The sequence below is a fragment of the Myotis brandtii genome, unplaced genomic scaffold (genome assembly GCF_000412655.1).
Source record: "Myotis brandtii unplaced genomic scaffold, ASM41265v1 scaffold76, whole genome shotgun sequence".
Classification (NCBI taxonomy): Eukaryota; Metazoa; Chordata; class Mammalia; order Chiroptera; family Vespertilionidae; genus Myotis; species Myotis brandtii.
In genome coordinates this window covers 208,121-227,030 of record NW_005371037.1, presented here as the reverse complement: position 1 = coordinate 227,030, position 18,910 = coordinate 208,121, and the positions used below count along the sequence as shown (strand labels likewise).

At 46.6% G+C, this 18,910-nt stretch overlaps 1 protein-coding gene across 3 annotated transcripts in view; it reads left to right on the top strand.

Moving 5' to 3' along the window:
- AMOTL1 (angiomotin like 1) overlaps positions 1-18,910 on the top strand; it is a 148,794-nt gene that overhangs the window by 65,991 nt on the left and 63,893 nt on the right. For all 3 annotated transcript variants that reach the window (XM_005883056.2, XM_005883058.2, XM_005883057.2), the window contains 2 exons: positions 9,390-9,539; positions 16,765-17,689. In XM_005883056.2, the coding sequence (XP_005883118.2) occupies positions 9,390-9,539; positions 16,765-17,689 (1,075 nt within the window). The remainder of the gene's footprint in view (positions 1-9,389; positions 9,540-16,764; positions 17,690-18,910) is intronic.

The window sequence follows — 18,910 nt, the reverse complement described above, 5'->3', positions numbered from 1 at the left end:
CCTACCTCAAAAGGTCATTATGAGGATTACATGTATTACGTGAGTTAAAACATGTAAAGTGCTAAGAACAATATCTGACACTTGGAAAGAGTTATGCGTTCCCTATCATCATTGCTCCAGTTCCGGCTGCTGTGTAACAAATGGCCTCAAATCCGAGTAGCTTCAACCAACCGTTTTATTATCTTACAGAATCTGTGGGTCTGGGTGTCACGCATGGAACGGGAAAGGCGGGTTGTTTCTCTCCCTATAGCAGGGGCGTCGGTGGGAAGGAGGCTGGGGTGGACTGGATGGTTGGGGATTGGGTCCTCTGGAGGCTTCTTTCTCCACATGTCTGGGATGACTAGAAGGCTGGGTCCGCGAAAGGTGGACTTTCCGTGGTCGTTGCCTCCTCAGAGCATCAGGCTAGTCATTTTGTTTAGCCGCTATAGATCTCTATGAAAAAGCAAACAAACTTAAAGCTCATCCATACAGCAGTGAAACTGATGCTTGCGTTGGCGATTTTTGTGCTGATTTGGGCCTGAGATTCAGAATCTCCAGAAATGTTACATTATGTTCTGGTCACATTGATTCATACTTTTCCCCCCAGAGAATTACTCAGTTGCCTGTTGCACTGGATACTAGAGAAATGTTGTAATGGGTCTTCCAGTCAACTGATGATGCTCTATATCTTGAAGTGAGGCTACCTGTTTTATTTCTTTTATTTTTCATCGTATTGGCCAGGCCATTATAAGACTCACTGGGGGCCCAGCCAGTGTGGCTCAGTGGTTGAGCATCAACCCATGAACCAACAGGTCACCGGTTCGATTCCCGGTCAGAGCACATGCCCGGGTTGAGGGCTCGATCCCCAGTAGGGGGACATGCAGGAGGCAGCTGATTGATGTTTTTCTATCTAGCTCTCTCTAAAAATCAATAAAAGCAATTTAAAGAAAAAAAAAAGACTCACTGGAGGATGAAAATAGTCTTTAAATTGCCACATATTTTATGATCCGGAAGGACTGGGTTTTCTAAAAGGTCAGTTTCTTCTCCATTGTCCATGAAAGGGATAGATTCACCACAGTGGGTGCAGAGAAGAGATTCAGAGTTCACACCTTGACCTTCATCCTGTTACACCACAGGTGTGGAGTGAAAGTTATGGAACAAAGGTGCCAAGGAAAGGAGAGGTTTTTCTTATTTGTCGTGCTGGGTACAGTTGGTACAGTTACACTCCCGGTAACCACCCTGTTGTCCTCTTTGAAGGTGGAGCCTCCTGGCAGCTGAAGGTTTTCAGGTTCGAGTCCTGATACCTTCTCCAGACCCACCTAACCCTAAACCTGAACGCCAAGGTGGCCAGACAAGTTAGGAGTTTTGAAGAGCCTTGGGATAACACTATGTATTCTTTTATTTTGTTTTTATTTTATTTTGTTATCCCAGTAGGACCACAACACTACGCTTATTTTCAGAGAAATTGTGTATTTAAGACTTTTCTCCTTTCAAATTCTTGGAAAATTGAAAATGTAATTTTAGTCTAGTTTGTCAGTCAGCTGAACGGTCTGACCTAAAAAAAACTCTAAAAGCCTTCATCTCTGATCTGCTTGAGCATCTGAGCGTCTAGGTCACATAGAGCAGTGTTTCTCAAAGTGCGGTCTGTTTTTTAAAAGCTCGCTGATTTGATCCTCTTTGGGAAGTGAATTTTATAGCAGCGATTCCCGTTCCATTTCCCCATTCTCAAAAAAAAAGAAGCTAGAATTTACTGAGCACTTATTATGTGCAGGGACACTGTTTTAGCCCATTCTGTTGTCTCATTTAATCTCCATAACAGCCAGGCATAGTAAGTCCTATTATTACCCCCATTTACTGAGAAGGTAATGGGCACCAAGAAGTTAACTCATTTGCTTAAGTTCACAAAGCTCATAAGTGGTCCACCCTGGATTCTTGCACTGTTTCAGAAACAGACTTACCAAATCAAAAGGCACACATCGCCTCTTTTTCCATGTAGCAGATATTTTCTCTTCTGTCTGTTTTATTCTTTCAGTCTTTCTAATCCTCCAGTCTTTGGGCTTGACAGCATCATTCTCTTTCCTCTCGAGTCATCATGCCTCAACATCCTTGCCTTTGTCCAAGGATTGCCTGACTTCCTGCTGGGCAAGTTATTAGCTTCCTTTCTCTCCGCCTCCTCAAAGTAATCTCGTGGAGACGTTTTGCCAGTGAAATATCACTGCAGGTTTGTATTCTTTTTTATAAAAATTCCTCAAGGGCCAGGAGATGCATTCATGTGCAGGTGTTTTCTGGAGGGGCTGCACTCTCTCTCTTCGATACATTTTCTTTAATCAGTGGGTCCATTCACCTGACAAGCCGTGTTCAAGCCGTGCTGTGCACCAGAGGGCCTCTGGGCGCCTTCTTCAGGTTTCACCATCTTCCTTTGCCTGGGCAGGGAGGTGACTCAGTTCTAACTGGTTTGCAGCCATTTTCATCTTCAGTTTTGTTATGTTCCGGTCCCTTCCCCCTAGAAGAGGCTAAGTCACATAGAGCAGTGTTTCTCAAAGTGCGGTCTGTAGAACCCTGAAGGTTTCTGAGACCTAAAAACTGTCTTCGTAATAATACTAAGACATTCGTGCCTTTTTCCCTCTTGCTGACGTTTGCACTGCTGGTGGCAGGCAATGCTGGGTTGCCCAGGTGGAGTGGGCCGAAACAGCACCTTTCTGTAAATGCAAGCATGTCATTGAAACTCCTGATTTTAATGTAAGAAATGAGTCAGGGAAAGACGATTTAGGATTAAGTGAAGGATTCTTGAGGGCCTTTGGAAGGCTTAGTGAAAAGACCTACTTGTTCAAGGGATGGTGCTGTGCCTAGTGCTGTGGCCCTGGGCATCACCTGACCGACGTGAGCCTGGTCCCCACCTCCACGAAATGGGAACAGGGTGGTGATCGCTAACGATAGCTTTACATCATCCCTGCACTTAATAGGCCCTCAATAAATGGTAGCTCCCGCTAATATTGGTTATGCTCTTATTGCTAAATGGATGTTTGGTGTCTTGGGAATATTAGTTGCTTTAAATTATGTAGTTCATTTGGGAGCTGATGTTGACTTAGGAGTTGGGTGCGTGTGATGGGAAGAAATGTACTTGTCTCTTGAGAGTCCCAGTCCCTGTGAAAGTGCTCCCTGATGGACATGGCACTGTCACTTAGCGGTGACAACAGGCGCTAATGGGACCCAGGAAGCTGGAGGAGTCAGGGGCAGCCAGAGCGTCTGACCTCTCCTCTCCCTCCTTAGGGTGGGTGAGAGGCAGAGCTCAGAGGGGCCTCATTGTGCATTCATGTTGTCATTTTACATCTTGGGTTTTTCTGAGGGCTTTCCATCCTGTTTGTTTTCCTTTGTTCAAAAAAATATTAAGTACTTGCTGTTTACATACAGTGACAGAAACATGTTTAAGCAATGGAGCTTACACACTAATAAGAATCATGTGTGCCACGGCCACCCCAAAGAGTTCCTTTTTGGTCCTGGGACAGGTATAAACAAATATGTTGAAAGATTATTTGAATCTCAGTTATTTAATAAATATAGGGCTTATTTGTTAAAACTTATCGGCGTGAATGAGTCCTAGAGATCTCTTGTGCAGCACAGTGCCTGTAGCTAACAATACTTTATTATTGTATTACTTAACATTTGCTAAGAAGGTAGATGTTATGTTAAGTGTTCTTACACAAACACACACAAATAATAAACAGGGTGGGAGGTGATGGTTATGTCTGTGGTCTTAATGGTGGTGATGGGCTCACGGGTTAATACTTTTATCCCCAGACTCATCGAGTTGGACACATTGAATCTGTACAGCTTTTTACATGTCAGTCAAATCTCAATAAAGTGGCTTAAAAAAACTTATCTGAGGAAAAGAATCTCCAGAGTCTAGATACTTCTAGTTTTAGATAATTTAAGAACCAAATATATCAACATGAAATATGAATTTTGATATTGTGTGCAGTTTGAGTCAAGATACTTAAATAACCTTTGGATTTTATGTTAAGCTCTAAATTTAAAAAATTGTTACCTCTTTGTAGATAAAATCCTTTTATTATGGACTAGAGACCCGATGCACGAAATTCGTGCAAGGGGCTTGGCCCTCGCAGCCCCAGGAAGGTCGTTCGGATGGTCGTTCTGCGTGCAAGGGGCTCGGCCCTCGAAGCCCCAGCTTCGTCCCGAAGGTTGTCCGCATGGTCGTTCTGTTGTCTGGCCATCTGGTCTAATTAGCATATTACACTTTTATTATTATAGATACTCTCATTGTTTACTCCCTTTGACTCTGTGTGATTGGTGGGCCTGGGATGGCTCCTCTTTTTATGGTGAGGGTACGTATACCCTCCGAGGTTTCCAGGCTCTGCTCCTGCTCGCAGACCTGGGAAGGACGCAGGGGACAAGGGCGGCAGAGGGCCCGGCACTGAGGGCCTGGCCCAGGACAGGGTGGCCCAGGTGGAGTGGCCAAAGCAGCACCTTTCTGTAAATGGAAGCTTGTGATCAGGCTGCACAATCCCTGTGCGGTTACTGTAGCATCATGTACAAAGCCCTGCGGGAACTGGATCACAGTGCACTGTCATTAATCCGTTTCAGCACGAGATGGCTTTTTTTTTTCCTTTCCAGTAGCTTTTTCCAGCCTTGGTCTCCTGAGAAGTTTGAAAAAGACAAACTCACCTTCAATTTAAGCTCGGTAGCATTAAGAATATGTTCATAACTGGTTATTTAAAAATGTATCTTAATTCCATTAATAAATATTTATCGAGTGTCCATATAGTGCTTGAAACTGCTAGGTACTGTGAACCTCTGTAGATGATTCATTGAATCCATAAATATGTATTGAGCACTTATGATGATCTTATTTCTGCTAGAAACACGAAATACAAAGATGAATAAGACTGGGTCCTCACTGTGAATCAACTGAATTGTCAAGGAAAAAAACCTAAAGACATAGGCAGTGTATTATTTTGTGGCATAAATATGCCTGGAATGAGATGGTAGCACAGATGAGTGCATGTTAGGGGAGGAAGGGTAGATGACTTCCTGGAGGAAGAGGCACCAGAGTAGAGCTTCCGAGGACGTGTTTCAGCATTTAGTATGTGCCAAGCAAACGTTTCCTCGACTCGTAGGGGAGGAAGGCCCCCCAGATGGAGGAAACCTGGGGAGAGCTGCCAGAGTTTCTCTAGAGTTTGTGCAAAGGCAATAGACATGAGTTGCTGTGGTTCGAGACAGGTTGTGTTGTCATGTTGGCTGTGTTCTTAGAATGGGAGTCAGCATTATGATCGGAGGCACACCACCCCACTCAGCACTTACCCACCAACCGCCTCGTGTTCTGCAGCAGTCATTTAGCACAGGCTGGGGGTGCCGCCCTGGGAATGCTTGAAGATGGGCACCACTCATGTGCGTGCTACTTTCTGCGAGCAGTATATATGGTGTGTGCCCTCTTACTATTTGCTGATGGAGAACATGGCACTGTCCTCCGGGATGGTCTCCTACTTCGTTTACAGACAAGGTCAAAGATCCCTCCAAATCCACTCTCTGAGAGCAATTGACGTGTAAGTGCAGAGTTGTATGCTTCCAATCATCATTGCTGTCGCAGCTGAGGGAAGGTCGGACAGTGTAGGAGAAGGTGTGGAGGCAAACTGAGGGGGTCAGTGGACTGGAGAGAGCTTTATAGTAGCTGTGGAGGGGACTGAAGCTAGCAGATGGCTTTGCTAGCTGGGATTTGGAGAACGAGGGTGACACGTTCACAGGATGCTGAGGGTGCCAGCGAGACTGACGGCATCTACAGGAAGGGTCTGGTTATAGACAGCCTTGGAAACCAAAGATCGGAACTTGAGGCTAAGGCCAGGGTGGTTATGTGCAAGCAAGTGGCATGTAAGGCCGGGTGATTTCCCAGCTGCGTGAGTGTTGGGTGATAGTGGGGTGTCAGTTTGAGTGTCCTACGGTGTTTACACCTAAAGGAGAACCTGCTACGTTGCCCTGGTTACAGATTCAGGGTCTGATCTGAGGGTCGTAACTAGTCATGGTGGAGGTGAGGCTATTGAGCAGGTCACCAGGGCTCATGTCGTGCCCCTGACTCCCCAGAAAACGACTTCACTTTGCCTTAATTCATTTTGTCCTGCAACACTGAGGCCCTTTGTTATTGCTACTGTTGAGTAAGGAAAAAAAGTCTTGTTCAGGGTCACATCACGTAAAGGCCTCAAGACACATACAAAGGAAGTAACAGCTTAAGACCACAATGGGAAAGAAGGTCTTGGTGCTTTAAGAGCAAGCCAAAAGCAGTCACGCTCAGATGGAGAAGCAAAGATTCTTCTTGCTGACAAATGACATGCAGGTTTTGTAAAGAAAGGGAACCATTCGTGGTGACATGGGTCATAGTCAATATAGGGCCGAAATGTTGAACCCTCCAATGAGAATTTCCAAATTCCCCTCTTTGTCAAGTGTGGTACAGACAGATCTCGAGCTTTCCTGCGGGGCTGGGCCCTGGGAGCTGCACGGCCCCTCCCCCGAGCGAGAGTCCCCAGAGCGCTGACTCCTGTACGCTCACCTTAGCTTGCTGCCCATTGCTTTTGTCACTCTCCCATGCAGACAAGCTGTGTGAGTGGTCATCCTTAGACAAGGTGCTGGTTTGAAAGAAACAGGCAACTGCAGGTTCCTAAGTACAGAGGACCTTACATGGAAACAGTCTTTATGAAGCTCCCAGAGGCAACACATGAATGGATTACACACTGTTGAGCCAACAGAGTCCTTGAGTGGCGCAGATTCCTTTAAAAGCTGGACCATTGCCCAGCCAGAGTGGCTCAGTTGGTTGAGCATCGCCCTGTGCACCAAAAGGTTGCCAGTTTGATTCCCAGTCAGGGCACATACCTGGGTTGCAGGTTCAATCCCCGCTCAGGGCATGTATGGAAGGCAACCAACTGATCAATGTTTCTCTCTCACATCAATGTTACTCTCTCTGTCTGTCTCTCTCTCTCTGCTCTCTCCTTCCCTTCCTCTCTCTAAAAACAACAACACAACAACAAAAAGAACGGGACCATTACTTAGTCCCTGGGCCCGAGCCATGCTTACAGGGTGGGAGTGGTATCCTGAGATTTCTGTGGAATCCCCAGTCTCTTGCTTCTAGGTGTGGATAATCAAGGTACATTTTAGTGACTGGGGATGGCTTATAGCACAGTTCTTAACTGGGCTCCATATTGAAAGTGTTTATTTTCTCTCTCTCTCTCTCTCTCTCTCTCTCCTTTATATACATACTAGAGGCCCGGTGCACGAAATTCATGCACTGGGGGGTGGGGGGTCCCTCAGCCCAGCCTGCCCCCTCTCACAGTCCGGGAGCCCTCAGGGGATGTCCTACTGACAGACAGTCTGGGAGCCCTCAGGGGATGTCCTACTGACGGGGAGCAGGCCTAAGCTGCAATCTGGCTGCAGAGGCTCGGAGCAGGCGCCCCTCTGTGTTGATCTCTCAGGCTCGGGGCCGCACCCGGCCCCACCTCCTGAGCTGGTCGTGACCCTTACGAAGTCCCGACCTCATTTGCATATTACTTCTTTTTATATATTAGATGCACATACACATATATCCTTAGTTAGGCCTCAATTTTATTAGCAATTTGCTCTCCGTTACCACTTAGAATTCTTAGTCCATTCCTGACTCTGATCTACTGTAAAAAAAAAAAAAAAATCACACACTCTTTTCTTGAAGTGCGTGGGTTCTCATCACCTCTCTGACTCTGATTTGGTGGGGAGTGGGATTCAGGTGCAGAAATGTGCTTTTATGTCTTGCTTTTTTGCCCGTGTGTGCTGCTCTCCGCTGACAGAGGGCTTCTCACTTTGGCTGCACATTTGGAGTCATTTGAGGAGCTTTATAAAATACGAGTGCGTGGGCCCTGTCCCCGGAGATCTGACTGAACAGATTTGGGTGAGGCCTGGGTACGAGGATTTTAAAAATTCCGGGTCATTCTAACGTATGGCCACGATTGCACCTTGCCCATCTGCAATTTTCCACCAACATTTTCCACCGGCCTGAAGTGGAATCCAGGTCAGGATCTGCCTTTGGATCTGGGCCATCACGATTCCTAATTTTAGCCCTAGGCTTTTAGATTTATAGATGGAGAGGATGAGGCCCAGAGAGTGAGTTTCTTTCCAGGGGCAGCCCTTGCAGGTTGGCCAAAAGGAGAACGCTGACAGGTAGCCGCCATCCGCATTGGAACTGTAATTTTAGGCTCGTCTTCGTATACTCCTCATTCATACTTGGTTTATTTTCATTTTTACGGTGAAAGTCACAACAACATTATTTATTTTTAGCTTTATAGGATAAATATTCTACTTGTAGAACTGTTTTCTCTGCAGTCCAAACATGCTTATGATGCATGTGAGCACACCTACAAGTATGTCATGAGGTAAGGAAACTCAGAAAGACGATGACTAAGTTCCCATCTGGGGCCTCAGAATAATGTTATTTACTACTAGCCTTGGCCTTGTGGGAAAGGGGTAGATAGCAAACCTAGCAATACATTTCAAATTACTAGTTTGAAGTGACTGCTGAGAAACATTTTCCTTATGATAGAACTATCTTTTAGGCAAGGACTTTAACTTTAAAAAAAATAGCATGACTCTTTCCCCCAGAGTAATAAACCAAGTTCCTTTGCCAAAAAGAGCCATAAACTGGGTGCCCACACAGGGAAATCAGTGCTAGAGAGGACTGGGGGCCCCTGCTGCTGAGTCTTCCCGCGACGTTGTCTGTGCGGTACAGTGTCGTGGTAGAGGTATCTCGTGTCCAGTGACTGGGATTGAACACAGTGTCACGTTTAATTGGAGCAGGAAGCACACGCCACTTTGTGTGTGAAGCAGATACACTGGAGCGAAAGGCCAGTGCTTGGCCGAGGGCCAGAACCCACCAGCCACAGGGGGCCCCAGAAACCCTAGAGTAGGGTGAGTGCTCTGTCCCGGGCTGGGACGCACTCCTGCTAACATGTGGCGAAAAGACCACCCCTCTCTGTCCTTTAAATTCCAGAGCCAGCAGCTCTCCCCATCCTGGAGTTCCTTTTCTGGCCTCTCCCTCGCCCTGTCCTGTGCCCCTCCTTGCCTGTTGGGAACTTAGCGACTTGTCCAGGGTCACAGGGGACTTGGTTCTTGTTGGCAGGGCTGCCGCTGTGTGAAAGTGTCCAAGCCTCCGCTCCGCGTGTCTTGAAGATTGTTATTTTGACTTTGTGGGTCATTTGGTGGGTGGCCGGCTGAGTGATAATTCTGACTAGTAACTCTGGAATTTTATGAATCAAAAAGACAGAACTCCCACTGCACGTTGAAATGTGGGAGGATGCCTCGCGGGCTCTTGTGAGTCACACAGCGGGGAGGGAGAGGAGGACTTGGCGCTAATGGACACTTGGGTTTTTTTTCCGCCCCCGCAGGTCCCCCTCCTGCTTGTTACAGTCCCAGCAGTCCCGCCCAGATTCTAGAAGACCCCAGCTACTTTTTCCCAGACTTCCCGCTCTACTCGGGGAGGCATGAAGCGCCTGCTTTGACGGTGGAGGCCGGCAGTACCATCAGGGAGAAAGTTGGTAAGTTCTTTTACTGGCACTGGTGTTGGAAACACAAAAAGATCTGATGTGTCTCGTGTTTAGTGCTTTTGCATACTTTTTTTTCTCTGTGCTCATTTTAAAAAACCAGCATGTGGGATTATTGGTTGTCTCTTTATTGGCAGGTGCCTTATTTTTAATGTTTGTGCTACGGTGTTAATAGACTATCTCACTATAACTTGTGATTCAGCAGAGAGAGTTCCTAGGTATGTAGGAACTTCAGAATTATACCATTTATTCCCTAATTTTTCTCTAATTCCTAAATACATTTTTGGTACTCCTTCCTAGAATCTTTCCTTCTTTATTTTTTTCCTTCTTTCTACTTCATTTTATTTTATTTTTTTTTTACAACTCTTTTTTAAATAAATCTTTATTGTTCAGATTATTACAGTTGTTCCCCCTTTTTCCCCCCATAGCTCCCCTCCACCCAGTTCCCCCCCCACCCCCCCTTCCCCCCCCCCCGTCCCCATTCTACTTCATTTTATTTTATTTTTTTTTTACAACTCTTTTTTAAATAAATCTTTATTGTTCAGATTATTACAGTTGTTCCCCCTTTTTCCCCCCATAGCTCCCCTCCACCCAGTTCCCACCCCACCCTCCTTACCCCCCCACTGTCCTCATTCTACTTCATTTTAATCTTTTTGCAAATAACTCAGAAGTTCAGAAGAAATTCAGAACTATAGTAGGGAGGAAACTGTCTCCTTTGTAAAAATTTCCTGCCTATTTTTGAGGTAAAACTATGAGGGAATTTTTTATTTTTAAATATATTTTTTAATTGATTTCAGAGAGGAAGGGAGAGGGAGAGATAGAAACATCAATGATAAGAGAGAATCATTGATTGGCTCCCTTCTGCATGCCCCCCACTGGGGATCGAGCCTGCAACCCAGGCATGTGCCCTTGACCGGAATCGAACCAGGGACCCTTCAGTCTGCAGGCACGCACCGAAACCCAGGCATGTGCTCTTGACCGGAATCAAACCAGGGACCCCTCAGTCTACAGGCACGCGCTCTATCCACTGAGCCAAACCAGCTTAGGGCATATAAGGGAATTTTTAAAACCACTTTAGGAAGGATCTCAGGGTCCGAATGTGCTTGTGAAAAGAGAATGTAATCGTTTTCATGCTTGATGAGACCCCATTCCTTTTATTATTCATCCAAAAAAAATCATTTTCCTCTGGATATACATTTTTATTTTAATAAAATAAAAAATGATTTTTATTTGAATCTGCTTGTTCCAGTAAGCCTTTCAGATCAGTTATCCTGAGGGTAAGGGTGTCCTTTTTTACTCTCCTGCCCCCGCATCTGTCAGGAAGCCTGATGTAGCAGGTTTCAGTCCGTCTTTGTTTAGTGAGTGTGGCCCAGTTCAACCCACACTGATCACTCTTTCCATGGGTCGTTCATCAGTTACTACGATTATTTGGCAGTTCACTTTGCGTGGACCTTCCATGATCTGTTTTTACTGTTTAAAATGTTTTGCTGTTGAACTTCGGATTTATATTTCAGATGCAGTTATCTGAAGGTAAGGGATAAGTTTTGAATGTACTCCACGCGTGCAATCCTCTGAGGCAGATAGGAAGTCTGCCCATTTTACAGGGGAGAGAGGTTCAGAGAAGCCAAGTAATTTGCCTGAGGTCCCTAATGAGGTTCTGGGGAGACAGGGAGAGTGATATGGTCAGTGTTGCGCTTCAGGAACCATCTGTAGAGCTCTGTACCTTACTCGGCCATTATTTCCCGAAGGCCTTCTGTGGTCAGAGCAGTGTTCTAGGCGCTGGCAATGCAGCGTGTGAATGTAGCAGATAAACTCTCCACCCTCTGATGTTTGGGTCTAGTAGAGGAAGACAGGTAATACATACAGTGTGGATTGAAAAGAGAAGAGGCCAGAGGCTAGAGATATTCAGAGGCTATTCAGGACATCCAAGCCACTGGTTAGGAGAGCCAGACCTGGGGAATGGCCTAGGGCAGTGGTTGGCAAACTGTGGCTCGCGAGCCACATGCGGCTCTTTGGCCCCTTGAGTGTGGCTCTTCCACAAAATACCGACTTCTGCGCATGGGCCACAAAGTTTCAATTGCACTGTATGTGCGCCCCCGCATGTGGTATTTTGTGGAAGAGCCACACTCAAGGGGCCAAAGATCCGCATGTGGCTCGCGAGCTGCCGTTTGCTGACCACGGGCCTAGGGCATGGAAGCCAGGGTCAAAGTCTTCCATGTGACACTAAAGATGTCATCTACTGTCACCTTTTCTCATATTGTAATACCAGAGAATAAGTGGTATATAATCCTTGCCAATAGAAGACAGTAAACCTAATGGAAGTTGTCTATGTGGATACTCATGTAAATGTGGAAGTATACGTATACTAGTATTTATACTAGAGGCCCGATGCATGAAATTCATGCAAGAGTAGGCCTTCCTTCCTCTGGCTGCCAGCACCAGCTTCCCTCTGGCACCTGGGACCCGGGCTTCCCTTGCAGCCCCGGCTTCATCCGGAGGGTCATCCGGAAGGGCGTCCAGCCTATTTAGCATATTATGCTTTTATTATAGATAAGCATATTACTCCACTTTTATTTATTTTTTTCTCATTTCACTGTGGACTAAGAAAACCTAGCTTGGCGGTTGATTAAATGGAGGGAGCAAAGGAGACAGAAGGTCAGAAGTAAATCTGAAATTTCTATCAGGATGACTCATATGAGGATGCCATTTATAGGTTTAAAAAAAGGCAACCTTGGGAAAGAGAGACGGCTTTGGGGGAAATGACGTGTTCTATGTATATATAGAAACACAGCCATCGTTGCATGGCATTGTAGAACTGAAGGCTGCTTAGCGATGATCTACTGCATCTTCCTCAATTTACAGGTGAGGCTGTCGAGGTAGGAGAGAGTAAGTGATTTGCTCAGGGTCATGCCAGTAGTAAGTGGTACAAATTTTACTACCATGCTACATGTTATCTTTAATATGCTACGTATTAGTACTGTTGTGAAATGGGGTAAATTATATAGGGTTTCCCACACTTTGAATAATTTTAAAGACAGTGTTTATTAAAATACATTTCATTTTTAGAATTGAGCTATAAGCTGTTAAAGTGTGTATACATTTTTTTTGACACCCTGTGTGTGTGTGTATTTAATCTTCACCCAAGGATATGCTTTCATTGATTTCTAGAGAGAGAGGAATGGAAAGGGAGAGAGTGAAATATCGGTCGGTTGTCTTCTGTACACACCCTGACCAGAGATCAAACCCACAGCCTAGGTATGTGCCCTGATTAAGAATCAAGCCCACAACCTTTTGGTGAACGGGACGATGCTCCAATCAATTGAGCCACCCAATTGAGCTATAAGCTGTTAAAGTGTGTATACATTTTTTTTGACACCCTGTGTGTGTGTGTATTTAATCTTCACCCAAGGATATGCTTTCATTGATTTCTAGAGAGAGAGGAATGGAAAGGGAGAGAGTGAAATATCGGTCGGTTGTCTTCTGTACACACCCTGACCAGAGATCAAACCCACAGCCTAGGTATGTGCCCTGATTAAGAATCAAGCCCACAACCTTTTGGTGAACGGGACGATGCTCCAATCAATTGAGCCACCCAGCCAGGGCTAAATTTTATATTTCATGGAGCTTGTGTATGTATCCTTTTACTGGTTAAATGTTTGATCCCCCTCGCTGGGTTGTGTGCCAGGGAGACCCAAATAAGAAGGTAGAGAGAGAGGAATGGAGAGGGAGAGAGAAAGAGAGAGTGAAATATCGATCGGTTGTCTTCTGTACACACCCTGACCAGGGATCAAACCCACAGCCTAGGTATGTGCCCTGATTCAGAATCAAGCCCACAACCTTTTGGTGAACGGGACGATGCTCCAATCAATTGAGCCACCCAGCCAGGGCTAAATTTTATATTTCATGGAGCTTGTGTACGTATCCTTTTACTGGTTAAATGTTTGATCCCCCTCACTGGGTTGTGTGCCAGGGAGACCCAAATAAGAAGACATGACCCTCACCTTTCAGGAGTTTAGGGTCTGTGTAGATAATAATTGCCATCTCCGGTGATCACTGATCTACCGAGATCTGTGCCAATGGAGTAGACATTGGAGGAGGGCTCGAGCCTGCTGGGCTGCAGCAGGAAAGGACTTGCTCAGAAGGCAGCTCTGGAGCTATCGCATGCAGCATGGCGAGGAATCCCCAGGAGGACATGGTGACATGCATCTTTCTAGGCAGAGGGACGAATGTGAGCAAAGGCTGAGGCCAGAGAGAGCCAGCATGTCTGGGATCTATATGTTCTTAGGTGTAATTAGAGCTTAAACTCTAAGGGTTTGCCAATGAGGGTGGGGTGGTGGTGGTGGCCTGAAATATTGTTGGAAGGTCAGGCAGCACCCGCTGCACCAAGCATGTCAAACTCAAAGGCTAACATGGGCCAAATAAACAAGGTTTAAGTTTACGTGGGCCGCAAAAAAACAAAAGCTTCAGTTTTCATAGAAATGTAGGTTTATTTCGATAGAGACATGCTGATACAAAGGGCTGAAATAAACGAGTAATCGTTAACATAAAATAATAGAACATGTCAATAAAAATTAATATTTTATTGAACATGAACTTACCAGACGCTGAATAACTGCACAAATTAATAAGCGTAACGAAAATAAACTTATTTTTTCTTGTTCTCCTAAAGCGAAATATTTCCTGTTGTGCACACCAAACAAGTCAGTTCAAGACTAGTGATGTGGCAATCTGCTGCTAAAATATTTGCTGCTAGTATTAGTGGAGAGAAATGGTGTGCCTGTACCATTTGGTAGTGTAAGGCAGGTAAGGGAAAGGAATGCAACACGATTATTAGTAATCAGTCATTAGTGAACGTTCTAGTTCGTTATTAATAATCCTATATAATAAAAGCGTAATATGCTAAGTGTCCGACCGTTCATTTGACCATTCATTCTACTTTTCCACCAGTCACTATGATGCGTACTGACCACCAGGAGGCAGACGCTCTGACCGGTAGGTTAGCTTGCTGCTGGGGTCCAGCCGATTGGGACTGGGTGAGAAGGGCCGGACACGCCCTAGAGCCTTCCCATGGTCCCTCCCTGGCCGGCCAGCCCCTTTTGGCCTGATTGGGACTGGGCGAGGTGGCCCCGATAGGCCCTGATCGCTGGCCAGGCCAAGGAACCCCACCGTGCACTGGGCCTCTAGTTATGTATAACAGGATATTGTAAAAATTAAGTTATGAAATTTTTATTAAAACGTTTACTTATATTCCTGTGTAGATAATTATTGGCTGGATCACAAAAATACTCGTTGCGGGCTACATGTGGCCTGCGGGCCTCGAGTTTGACATGCTTGCGCTACACCGTGTGATAGAATGTCAGTTTCATCCTTAACTAGTTACTGAGGAATTTTGCCAAGAGCATTGATGTGATTAGGTTTTCCAGTTGAGCAATCTTCCAGGTAGCGTGGGAGACAGGTTGCCGCCTGAGGGGTGGGTTTGGAAATGGGAATGAGCCCAGTGTCGGAGAAATAGATGAGCAGGCTGTTGGAATGAATGGTCTGGGATGAAACACCAAGGGCTTATAAGTGTGGAATGAACACAGATCTTGTTGTGCAGTGAATCAGATCCTGGCTCTTCCTACCTCTGTGACCTCTGATTCACCTTTCCTAAACCTCTCGCCTTATCTGTAAGGTTGGGGGAATTAATATCTGCCTCATATGGAACAAATGAGTATACGGAGAGAATTTAGTGCAGTGGCATATCATATGCACTTTAAAATGGTTCTTGTGGTTGTATTGTGGTTATTAATAATCAACCTGGAGATTGGCATGGGAATAAAGAGAGTTGGGAGGGATATTTTGGGGGTAGAATTGACAAGCAGTCACTGACCAGGTGTTGTGGGTAAGGGAGAGGAAGGAATTTTAGAAAACTCTCAGGTTTCTGGTTTGTCAAAAATTAGACAAGGCGGGGATGTGGGGGGTTGGTTGGTGGATAGGCCTCTCGGGGTGAGGAGGACATGCAGAGTTTGAAGGACTCATGGACCATTGGCTGGCAGCTGTAGGTATGTGGGTCATGGGTCAGTCATTGAAGATGAGCAGTGGATGGGATGACCCCGAGATTCTGTTGAGTGAGGGTGGAAGAGCACTGAAAAGGGAAGGAGAGAGGCAAGGTGTTAGAGGTACATGAAAAGGGGGTTTCTTATTGTTTGGTTTTGGTTTTTTGCTTGTATTTTTTTTAAGATGGAAAAGATGTGGCATGTTTATATGAAGAAGAGAGGGGGCCACCCCGAGATTCTGTTGAGTGAGGGTGGAAGAGCACTGAGGGCAGAGCTGTGGGAAACACCAGAATTGAGGGGCAGGTGGAGAAAAGGTAGGTCGGGAAGGAGTGGGCAGCGAGGCCGGAGCCAGGACCTGGGTGCCGAGTTAGGAAAGCATTTCAGGAGGTGGGCGATCACCATGCCAGACGCTTCAGAAGGGTTGGTTGTGTCATATAAGAGCTGGAAAATTCTCACTGGGCTTGGTTAGTAGTCAGAGCAGGAAAGAGGACAGTGCCTGGAGCATTTGGAAAGTGGAGACAGCAAGCGTCCTTTGCTTACTGAGGACAATTAAGGGAAAAGGAAAGGAGAGAGGCAGGGTGTTAGAGGTACATGCACGTAAGGCCATGAAAAGGGGGTTTCTTTTTGTTTGGTTTTGGTTTTTTGTATTTTTTTAAGATGGAAAAGACGTGGCATGTTTATATGAAGAAGAGAGGGGGCCGTTGGGGAGATTAAAGGAAAGGGCAGGGATGAAGGAGGGAGCAAGGCCTAGGACAGTGATGGCGAACCTTTTGAGCTCAGCGTGTCAGCATTTTGAAAAACCCTAACTTAACTCTGGTGCCGTGTCACATATAGAAATTTTTTGATATTTGCAACCATAGTAAAACAAAGACTTACATTTTTGATATTTATTTTATATATTTAAATGCCATTTAACAAAGAAAAATCAACCAAAAAAATGAGTTCGTAGGTTTGCCATCACTGGCCTAGGAGGAAGCAGGAGGCCAGAGAAGGGAGAGTATTAGAGACACTTAGAATTGGAGAAGCACTTCCATGAGAAACTGCAGGGTACATGGAAGTGGTGGTGGATTTAAAACCTTGTTACATGCTACTCCGGTTAGAATGTTAATTATTTACCACATACTAACAGACCTATATTGCTGTGGAACAGCCTGATACCTGTTTTTCCTATGTTCACCTTGTAGTTGAGGATCCTCTTTGTAACTTCCACGCCCCGAACTTCCTGAGGATCTCAGAGGTGGAAATGAGAGGTTCCGAGGATGCGGCAGCTGGAACAGTATTGCAGCGGCTGATCCAGGAACAACTGCGCTATGGCACCCCGACCGAGAACATGAACTTGCTGGCCATTCAGCACCAGGCCACAGGGAGTGCAGGACCAGCCCACCCGACAAACAGCTTTTCTTCCTCGGAAAACCTCACCCAAGAAGACCCACAAATGGTCTACCAGTCGGCACGCCAGGAACCGCAGGGTCAAGAACACCAGGTGGACAACACGGTGATGGAGAAACAGGTCCGGTCCACGCAGCCTCAGCAGAACAACGAGGAGCTGCCCACCTACGAGGAGGCCAAAGCGCAGTCCCAGTTCTTCAGGGGGCAGCAGCCGCCGCCGCCGCCGCCTCAGGGGGCCGTGGGTCACGGTTACTACATGACGGGGGGCACCAGCCAGAAGGCCCGGACTGAGGGGAGGCCCACGGTGAACCGTGCCAACAGCGGGCAGGCGCATAAGGACGAGGCGCTGAAGGAACTTAAGCAGGGCCACGTCCGCTCGCTCAGTGAGAGAATCATGCAGCTGTCGCTGGAGAGGAATGGCGTTAAACAGCACCTCCCTGGCTCAGGGAGTGGCAAGGGGTTCAAGGCGGGAGGGGGACCCGCCCCAGCCCAGCCTGCAGGTAAAGTGCTGGACCCCCGGGGTCCTCCACCCGAGTACCCCTTCAAGCCCAAGCAAATGATGTCCCCGGTCAGCAAGACCCAGGAGCACGGACTTTTCTACAGCGACCAGCACCCTGCCATGGTCCATGAGATGGTCAAGCCTTACCCTGCTCCGCAGCCCGCGAGAACGGAAGTGGCCGTCCTGAGGTACCAGCCACCCCCGGAGTATGGGGTAACGAGGTGATTATCGAGCCTAGCCCTTTCACTCAGCTTTTCAAAATGCAGCAATCACGTTTTTAGCATTTGTCATTTTCAAGGCATGTTAGGTTTTTGTCATCAGGGTGTGTTTTTTTTTTTTTCTCTTGTGCATATGCATGTTAGGTTTTTGTCATCAGGGTGTGTTTTTTTTTCTCTCTTGTGCATATTGAATAAGCCAATTTGGGGCCAAAATATGTCGAGTGGAACCGATCCGAGGGCAGTTGGGGATTTATGAGTTTAGAGGAGGAGCCTGAGTTGTTGGCCGTCCGTGGGCGCTCTGCCTGGTGGCCAGGCAAAGCGGGAATTTTCCTGGCTGGCTCTGTGGAAAGCATCCGAACTCCTGGAACATATTATTACTATGGGTTTTATAGGGTGTTTCTTCACTGTAGGTTTTAAAGGAAAATGTAGTCTCAATGCTTGGGACGGTGGAGTTAAAGGTTCCGTAGAAATCCTATAGTCCCATCCCCGTAGTCAACAGATGACAAGCTAAAGCCTGGAGAGATTAATAAATTTCCACAGTGCACACTCCGAGGCAGCTGGAGCTCGGCTCAAGTGTCCTGGTTGCCAAAGTCCTTCCCCTCCATGACCCTTAGCTGCTCTTCTGACTTGTTGATGGGGTCGGCAACACTTACCGGGAGTGTATCCTGTGCAGCCCTGGTTCGGAGATCAGGATATGGTCCTTGCTCTCGAGGACCTGCAGCACTGTCTCCAGGGAGACGGGCATCTGAGCACATCATTGCAGTTCAGGCTGCTGTTTTGGGACAGGGGTGTGAGAGAGTGCCAGGATGACTCACGACCGGAGGGAGTGGGGAGAGCACCACCGGGGCGGGACATCTGAGTTGGGTCTTCAGGGATAAATCAGAGCTGGGGGTTAGCGGTGAAGGAGCAGGATGTACTATGCAGCGGGGTTATCGTTGCTTCAGGCAGTTTAGGAGGTTTTGTCTGAATCGAGCTGCCGTCCTGCAGAGCTCTGGTGGGATAGGGTGTGGTAAGAGGTGGAAGGAGATGTGTTTGGACGTGGAAGTTGAGACCAGTGGGTGAAGGTCTTTAAGTGTCATCATACTCGGAAGTTTAGAATGTATCCATAAACAATTGTGGTTTTGGCCCTAGCTGGTTTGGCTCACTGGATAGAGCGTCAGCCTGAGGACTAAAGGGTCCCAGGTTTGATTCCGGCCAAGGGCACATGCCCGAGTTGCGGGCTCG